Below are 9,219 nucleotides of genomic sequence, written 5' to 3'. Positions count from 1 at the left end.
ACATTTGCTCTCTCAGCACTTGGCCATTATTTCTGGACATCTGCTTGTCCTTGGATAGAGATGAGCTTGGGAACATGTCTTTTAATGATAATATACTGGGTCGCTGGAAGATAAGGAGGATAGAGGGGAGTGTCTTGACATCTGCCTATTGCATCCCAGCCTACTCCCAGAGTGAGACAATTCAGCTTTGTGTGGAGGCCCTGGCTTCTTTTGATGTTTGATAAGCCTACCCATATTGTTTCATTATTGTATTTCTTTTGCTGAAAGTCTTTTGTTAAAACTTAACAGACTTATCACATGCTTTCTAGCCTATAACCCATAACTATTTGCAACATCTAAAAGCCATTGCAGTTTTGCAGGCAAGAACTAATCACGTAATACAACAATTCAACAACTGTATTTCTAAAAATATGCTACTAAAATATATGGTGTATCTACTTTTTGAAATCAGCTATTTCTAAAAACACATTACAGAATGTATTGTGGCCTACCTCTTCAAATCAAGGTCATGAAATACCACTAGGCATTTCATTAGGCTTTTATCATCAGGGCCCTTTGAAAAAAATGAAACTTGGCAATATAAAAGTTAATACAGGATCAGCTCTTAAGTTGGAAAACCTTTAGATCCGCTTTTAAGCTTGGGATCTGTTCAGTGATCTATGCTGGTTAAGAAATCCTTGTGATTGTGATCCATCATCTTCAGGCCCTTTGCACAGCTGTTTCACATGACAGCATTTTGCCTCTTTCCCTCCTGCAACACAAAACCTTTAGTCCCCTCTACCCCAAGTATCTTTACAGTATCTCTGCTATTCTGCTTAGAATAAAACAGAATGAAAGCTTGCTGCTTCACAACCTGATTTTTATTATTAATCTTCATTCTACCAACTACAACAGTTCTTGCAGTTCTTAGCAATAACAACATGACTGATAAAACAATAAACTTGGTAACAATAGCATCCTTGAGAATGAAACAAGATGCCTGCAACCCAAATGTAATTTTATTGATATAACACTCTTAACTCAAAAATCACCAGATAACTGAATTCCTGACCTCTGTCCACGTCAGTAACACTGCAACCTGCCAGCATAAGACTTCATACTGTGGAGACTGCATTTCCTTTTTAGTTCCCTCTCAGTTGCACCAGTCCTTCTTTGCTATGCTCCTCCTGTTATGCAATTTCCCTTTTCTTTATAAGACAAATTAGTGGTTGGTGACCCTGCCCATGGCAGGGATTTGAAACTAGATGATCTTTGAGATGCTTTTCCAACCCAAGCCCTTCTATGATATGATTCTATGATGACAATTCTGATATTTCTATGTCAGTAGGAACCAGAGATCCTTTGTTTTGGATATGCTCAGCCCCCTCTAGCCTCACGTACGTTCATGGCATTTCAGCTATTCTGATTCAATCATCTTCTGAATAAATAATAGTAACAATAAAAAACAATACAAAAAGAAGGCTTGCAGCCTCATAACCTGATTTTTATTATTGATCTTCATTCCACAAATTAAAATAGGTCAAATATCCCTCAGGCCACAAAAAAAGAGGGGAGATTTTGACTAGATATAAGGAAGAAGTTCTTTACAGTAGGAGCGATGAGGTTCTGGCACAAGTTGCCCAGAGAGGTGGTGGATGCCCCATCCCTGCAGACACTCAAGGTCAGGCTGGAGGGGCTCTGAGCACCTGATGGAGCTGCAGGTGCCCCTGTTCACTGCAGGGGAGTTGGACTAGGTGGCCTTTATGGGTCCCTTCCAACTCAAACGATTCTGTGAAACATATCTTAAAATTTCTCTCCCTTTAAGGACTCAAGTCTCTGATCAGTCTCTAAAGAAAGTATTACATAATAAAATACACCAAGAAACCGAAGGAAAAGTGTTGTTTTTACTTTAGAGCCTCAAGCAAAACCCCACTGACCTACTTCAGAAGGATGTTACTTTCACACAGAACTCTTCGAAGCTCAGAACTCCAATTAATTTCATTCACCAGAGCCGTTAAGCACGAAGTTACGCGTTTCTGACGCACCAGGAGGCAGGGAACGGCTCAACCCTGCGGAAGGCGGCAGCAGCGGAAGCACCCATTCCCATTTAATGTACAGCCGGCGCAGGGGCGGAGTGAACTACCGCTCCCAGGGAGCCGCGCGGCGCCGCGCCGGGCCGTGCCCCCGTGGACGGGTGGCTGGGCGGCGGGAGCGGGGTTCACGGCGCAGGATGGAGAGTCCGGCGGTGACCTTCACCTTGGCTTACCTGGTATTCGCCGTCTGCTTCGTCTTCCCGCCCGACGAGGTGCGCTCGGCCGGCCTGACGGTGCAGAGCCTGCTGGCCGCCTGGCTGGGCAGCGAGGACGCGGCCTTCGTGCAGTACCACCTGCGGCGCAGCACCGGCACGCTGCTGGCGCACTCCCTGCTGCCCCTGGGTGAGCGGCGGGCCGGGGGGTGGGCTGCCTTCCTGCCTCGGTGCGGGCAGCGGGCACGGTGTGCTGCCGTGCCCTATCTGCCAGGGTTCTTGGTGGTATACACGCTTATCTTTGTCGCCAACACGTGGAGTTGCAAAGGAATAATGTTTTCTTTAATTTGGAAGTTCAAATCGGCTTCCTTTGGCAATGTATTTCAGGTAGAAATCAGCGATGGGTATGGATATGAAGTACCGAATGTATTCTTGACCTGGCTAAGAATTATTCAGGTGCACATCAGTGAGCACAGTGGATAGGTTAACCAGGAGTCTGCGTTGATTGATGTACTTAAAATTAGAGAATCATAGAAGATTGCAAGTTGGACTGATAAGATTTGTATAACACTCGCGTCTCCATGTGAAACCACTCCAAAATCATAGGATTATTTAGATTGGCAAGACCACTAAGACCATCCAGTCCCACCATCCACCCAAATCAGAACATATGGCTGAGAGTAGTGTCCAAACACTCCTGGAACTCCAGCAGCTCAGGGCTGTGCTCATTGTCCCAAGCAGCCCGTTCCATGCCCACCATCCTCTGGGTGCAGATCCTTTCCCTAACCCCCAGCTGCCCCTCCCCTGACACAGCTCCGTGCCATTCCCTCGCGCCCTGTCACAGAGGGCAGAGCTCAGTTCTCCCACTCCACTCCCTGTGAGGAGCTGCATCTGCCATGAGGCCTTCCCTCAGCTCCTCTGTGCCGGGCTGAACAAGCTGAGGGACCTTGGCTGCTCCTCACACTTCTTATCCTCTAATGGTTAAAGCCATTGCACTTAATTGCTTCCTTTTCCCTGCAGGTTATTACCTTGGTATGTGCTTTGCTGCACCTGAGAAACACCTTTGCTTCTTCTACCTGGCCTCAAAAGAATGGAAAATCTTCTTCTTCTTTGCTGTTCTCCTTCCAGCAGTCAGTAGCACCCTGGCGTATTACTGGTCACGGAAAGGTTGGAATAACCACCCGTTGGCCCGGACACTCGCTGTTTATGCTCTGCCACAGTCAGGTTGGAGGGCAGTGGCTTCTTCCATCAATACAGAATTTAGGAGAATTGACAAATTTGCCACCGGAGCCCCAGGAGCGAGGGTGATTGTTACAGACACATGGGTGATCAAGGTAACCACCTACTGCCTACATGTCGCCCAGCAGCAGGACATTCATTTGACTGTGACTGACTCCAGACAGCACGAACTCACACCGGACTCAAACATGCCCGTGCAGTTCCTCACCATCCGTGTTGCCAGTGTTAATCCCTATGTGAAGGCATTTGATATCCGGTAAAACAAAATAACACTTTACAATTATGACATATATATGATATACGATGGCGTTCGTGAAGTGTTCTTGGAGCAAATCTGAAAGCTCAATGACTTTCGCTTCTCTCTCCCTGCCCGGTGCTCAGAGATGCTGTATGCACAGTTCTACCATGCAGTGCAGTGAAAAAAAGTTTAAAAAGATTCATGTGCCCACAATAATAAATGCACAGTGGTTAAACAGAAACAGAGGGACTGCCCTATTTGGTCCTCTCTTAGGAAAAGGGTTGTGCTGGATGCAGAAAGAAGTAGCTGGAAAAACTTCAATGAGAGGTACTGGAAGAGAGCAATAAGAAGCAATGGAGAATAAGAAAGAGAATCTTCAAGTCTTTGGTCTTACAAATTTGGTGGTGAAGAAATAGTGATATTTCTAAACTTGGCTGTTGTTCACTCATATTTTTACCCCTTCCTCTGCACAAGCCTCCTGATTTTGTCATTGCTCAAAAGAATTCTCACTGCTCTACTGCAAGCCAGCTGCCCTTAAAGCTAGGAAGTAATTCCAACCCATTTCTGATTGATGAGTTGTAATAGCAGTAAATGATAGTTAATGTGCTGTGAACAATTAGGCCTTATTTTCCAAGGGCTTCAGCTGTTTTTTAGCAGTCTTCCTATGTAGCTGAGCAAAAGTACAAGTTCTGCAGAAACCCTCAACGCTGATCAGAATGATACTAAATCTGCCTTGTTCTTGTGTCGTGAAAGGGAATTTGTGCTCCTGCAGTTATATATTTGAAAAGGTATTTGAGTGTTGTTGTAAATATCAGCAGCTTTTATTTACCAGATAATGAAAAGCAGGCAGGCTTGTAGGTGGGGTTCCAGAGGGCTCCTGGCAGGCATGAGGACGACATAGAGATGAGGTGTCAGAAATTGGGTGATATGCTCAGACTGAGGGGTTAAGGTAAGCATTATAGGATCCTAAGTAGAGACTTCTATAGACCTGTGAGAGTAGTGATCAAATAAATATTAAACAACTAATTATCTTCTTCTCTAAGTGATAAAAATGCATCCCATCATACTGGGAAAAGCACGAGATCCTTGACAGTTTCTTTTAGGGAAAAGAAATCCAAATCCCAAAATTTTATGGTTAACCAAAACAGCATCAAGAAGAGTTTTTAGAAGTTCTTGTAAGATGCATCAAAAGTAGCAAGTATTCTGGAATGCAGTCATACAGTGTTCAAAAAAAGTGCCATAGAACAGAATTCACTTTTTAAGAATGTAGGACCACTGTGTATTTCCAGAATCAGAAGTAGGGATGTTTCTGAAAGAAAAGTGCTTCTGTGTAGGCAGGCCTCGTTTCCCCATGTGCACAGTGAGAGTTCTTTATCTGGGTATAAAGGTCTGTGTTATTTTCACAGTCAGCAAACTCTATTATCCTTCAGCAGTTAAAACAATGGAGACCACCAGGAATTAAAGATGAGCACTGCGTTGTGCTGTGCTGCAGGAACCTCAGCTGGGGCAGAAAGACTGAGGTATTTCAGGGCGACGTTCCCAGGGCTCCTCCATAAAAGCTGCTTAATGAGGGAAACACAAAGTTGGGGAGTTCAGAGTGTTGTGTTTTGAAGGGTAACAACAATAATGTGTCACTGCAGGATCTGTACAAGGTCTTATGTGCCACGTGAGGTCTGTTGGACTCAGGGAGACTTCTTTTACTAGCAGCAAACTAGTGTGAAGCATGACCTGTTGCTACCTGAAATGAGAGCATGTCACATTTAGCAGGCATTTGCAGCCTTTTGAAATTTCAGTTTTAATCTATAAGCACATGAGAGAACCAGAAATTAATACTGACTTTCTTCTGATTCTTACATGTATCAAAATACATATCAGAATACATGATACGTGCCTCATTGTGTAATACAGTCATACAGTAACTCTAATTTCTGTCCTCTGGGGTTAATGTACTATGGTTAACTATATATATTACTATAATTAACTTATGGTATAAGGAAACAGGCATTGAAAAGGTAGACAGAAACTGTTCATGCAGTATTTTATAGATAATTCATGATACATTATGTATTTTTACTCATGTTATTGAATTGACTGTCTGGACATGAAGCCTGAACTTGCTTATATGTGCAGGCTGGGATCCGGGCAGGAGAACTGCATATTCCAAGAAATATCAAGGAAAAAATACAAACAGAAAAGAAACCAGACAAAACAAGCCCAGCAGAACAGTTGGTTCTTCTGTGTACTCACTTTTCTGTGTTTAACCTCTGTGAGGTACTATCGAGGTATTTGAATGGATAATTGAGGTAACATTTTATTCCATCTTTTTCAAGGCTGAACTCCACAGAGTATGGGGAGCTCCGAGAGAAGCTACGTGCTCCCATCAGCAATGCAGCTAATGTTGTGATCCACCAGAGCCTTAGTGATTTATTTCTAGAAACCTTTACATCTCTAGTGGAAATGAACCAGACATATTCTGTTCCAAGCACTCAGGTGAGACTTTCTATCCATGTGAAACTGTAATCATTTATTTTACAATATAGCTGAGCCCGCAATTATTGTAACTGGTAATTTTGTTTACTTTGAGTTCACCTCCCATTTCAGTAAACATGTAATAAACGTAGATCGAGCTGCTGCTTCTGTTTCCTCTAGAAAATGAACTGTATTGTGAACGCCATATTTTTGAGACATGAGAAATAGCAGAGCAGAAGTTGTTTCTTAAAACTTTAAAACATTTGGACATGGTGATGTTGCATTTCCAGAGAGTTTATGGAGTAACAGCTGCTGTTCCTGTGCTTTAAACAGCTTGTTTTTCTAGACAGCCCTGTTTTGCTGGATCTTCTCCTGTAATAAATTAATAATTCTTAACTGGGACTTGCTTTAAGTGTAGTCAGTAGTCAGGTGCTGCAACAGACTGCCAGGGAGGTGGTGGAATCACCATCCCTGGAGATGTTCAAGAAGAATTTGTATGTGGCACTGAGGACACGATTAGGGGGCATGTGGGGATGGACTGATAGTTGTACTAGAAGATCTTAGAGGACTTTTCCAATCTTCATGGTTCTATGATTCTAAGCTTTTGTCTTTGGTGAACCTGACTGGAGGAAATGAGGCAGTTCTGCCTTGAGGTTCTGTCCAACTCAGCTTCCTGTTATGCTTCTGTGCAGACTGTTTACCAAAAGCCTTTTAGAGAGCAATAACAGAAGGCATTCTCTGCAGTTCATAGTCGTGGCATTTTTCTCTTTTAGGAGCTGGAGCCATGCATAGGATGCATGCAGACTATTGCAAACATCAAGCTCATCAAGAACTGCCAAGAGCCAAACGAAGGGGAATGTCAGCAATGCTACTGTCGTCCAATGTGGTGCCTCACCTGCATGGGCAAATGGTTTGCCAGCCGACAGGACCAGCAGCACCCAGAGACATGGCTGTCAAGCCACGTGCCTTGTCCAACTTGCAGAGCCAAATTTTGCATTTTAGATGTTTGCATAATACGATGAATAACATTTGGGTATGTTCTAACTTTTTAAATTTGTATTTCATAGTGGTTTTGGTCAAAAGGCCCATTAACATTGTTTCTTAGACTTTGCATTACACAGGAGTGCAAGCTCCAGAGCTCTGTTTTACAGCATTGAAAATGGATGTACGTTTGCTCAGTTCTTCTCAATTTTTACCTTTTGTCTTTGGTTTTTACACATCAGATGTCAATTTCTGAAAAATGTTGCTTGAAACATTTAGTAAAATTTTGCTTTCTATGTCTTGGATGGTATAAAATCATCCTATCCATGTTTGCAATACTGTTCTCTTTTTAACCTAGGTATTTCTGACTCTTTCATAAAGGGCTGAGAAAATTACTTTGGTTATACTTCACTGATACTTTTGTTTATTCTTTAAACCATCTGCAAAGTTCTTATTCATCTTTGCAAGTGTACACCAAACAAGAATACCAGTTGTTCTCCTTCTGCTGGTCCCCTCCATTGATAAAGGAGATTGGTTTCTGTAGACAAAGGAATTGAATTCCTGAAGTTACATAATTTCCACAGGGACCTTTTATTCCATTAATCTGCCTTCAGTTTATTTTTTGATGGACTTTTTTATTTCAAACAGAAGGATTTAGAACTATATCCTGCTTACTTGCACTGCTATTGCTGTGCAGTATTAAATCTATAGAGCTGCATTGCTTAAGGTTTTAGAGTTTTCTAGATGATGGCTTTTTTCCTATATTTCAAATATCCAAATTAACTGAATTACCTGAAAGAATGCTCGACTACTTCAAAGACTTTACTTTTTGTTGTTGTTGTTAATTTTTTTCTCCTGAAGGACTGCCTTTTCTCTGAAATAGATGTCAGGATCGCAGAGATTGAAGTTGCTGTGCTAGGCACCCGAGAATGGCCAATCATCATTTCCCTAATGAAAATTTTTCAGGCTTGCACTTCAAAGCCTGATCATAAGGAACAGACATTGTTTTAGCATTTGTAGGGTACCAGTGCATACTTCCAGTTGCAGTGTGCATCCAAATCATTTGTAAATTCAAATCAAAGCATTTTCTATAAGGAGCCATTCTCCTGGACCCAAATGCAGTGCTTACCATTTCATCTGTCCATCAGACACTTCAATAAATAGTTACTTGGCACGCTTCTTGGTGAAAAGCTTCAAGCTGCTGGAGAATGTGTGGGTTCTTGCATTGCTTTATGCACTGCAGTGGCTGAGAAGCAAATGTTTGCTTACCCAGGTGGTTTTTCTTACGGTGCAGTAACTTCCAGAAACAAGTGGGCCAGATGATGAGAAAGGTGTATTTTAATGCTTTGGTCCAGGAGAATGAAAGCCTTGATACTTCCCATAATCAGAAGGATCTTAATTATAAATCAAAAGCACAAGTGACATGGCAGTGCTTAACTGGCACCTCTAGACTGCCTTGAGAAGAAAGACTGCTTTGAGCAGAAATTGCTGGCAACATTTTTTAACCTTTAGAAGAATCCTGCAGGGCCAGGTGGGGTTGTCTGCTATGCATCTTCTCACTATACACCAGACTTTACAAAAAACGTTTACTTACGGTAAGTTTGCATAATATGGCACAGATATAAAGGATGTGGTAATTCAAATAGTTGTAGAAGGGAATGCATAACTTTGGACTTTGTCACTGACAGTCATTCAACTTGTACATCTCTTTTTCAGTTTGGAATAAAGATATTTTAAAGATCTATGAAGATCATAAAAACCTTGAGACTTTTGGATTATAGCACATGTAATTGCAAATATTCTTATTAAAAAAAAAAAGACTCGATTGCCCATAATATTGCATGGAGTAAAAGCTTTAGATTCCCAATTGCTTGTGCAGTACAGTTTTTCTTTAGGGAAATCTATCATCTTTGAATTGAAGTTTCTATTTCAGTGGAACTTTGCTTTTACCCATCTTATTTCTTTTGCCAACATGACAGTAAAACAAGGTAATAGTCATAAATGTACAGTACTCTTGAATCTTTTGATGGTTGTGCTCTTTCCACAGAAGTGCCTCGACTTTAGTAAT

General features: G+C 42.0%; 1 protein-coding gene across 1 annotated transcript; it reads left to right on the top strand.

Annotated features, from left to right (window-relative positions):
- The first annotated feature begins 2,142 nt into the window (after nucleotides 1–2,142).
- Nucleotides 2,143–9,110, top strand: TMEM129 (transmembrane protein 129, E3 ubiquitin ligase). The gene is made up of 4 exons (XM_052682194.1): nucleotides 2,143–2,414; nucleotides 3,245–3,719; nucleotides 6,032–6,191; nucleotides 6,944–9,110. Exons 1-4 carry the CDS (start codon nucleotides 2,210–2,212, stop codon nucleotides 7,190–7,192), a joined length of 1,089 nt encoding a protein of 362 aa, XP_052538154.1. The 5' UTR covers nucleotides 2,143–2,209; the 3' UTR covers nucleotides 7,193–9,110.
- The last annotated feature ends 109 nt before the right edge of the window (nucleotides 9,111–9,219 follow it).

The sequence above is a fragment of the Tympanuchus pallidicinctus genome, unplaced genomic scaffold (assembly GCF_026119805.1).
Source record: "Tympanuchus pallidicinctus isolate F22 unplaced genomic scaffold, pur_lepc_1.0 scaffold2, whole genome shotgun sequence".
Classification (NCBI taxonomy): domain Eukaryota; kingdom Metazoa; phylum Chordata; class Aves; order Galliformes; family Phasianidae; genus Tympanuchus; species Tympanuchus pallidicinctus.
The sequence above is the reverse complement of the archived record's forward strand: the minus strand, read 5'-3'. Positions and strand labels throughout refer to the sequence as shown.

Bases quoted from the DNA above. Each gene is read 5' to 3' on its own strand.
- TMEM129 (XM_052682194.1), top strand. From the start codon at position 2,210: ATGGAGAGTCCGGCGGTGACCTTCACCTTGGCTTACCTGGTATTCGCC. The intron at 3,720-6,031 runs GTAAAACAAAAT...ATCTTTTTCAAG, and splicing joins GTGAAGGCATTTGATATCCG to GCTGAACTCCACAGAGTATG. The intron at 6,192-6,943 runs GTGAGACTTTCT...TTTCTCTTTTAG, and splicing joins ATTCTGTTCCAAGCACTCAG to GAGCTGGAGCCATGCATAGG.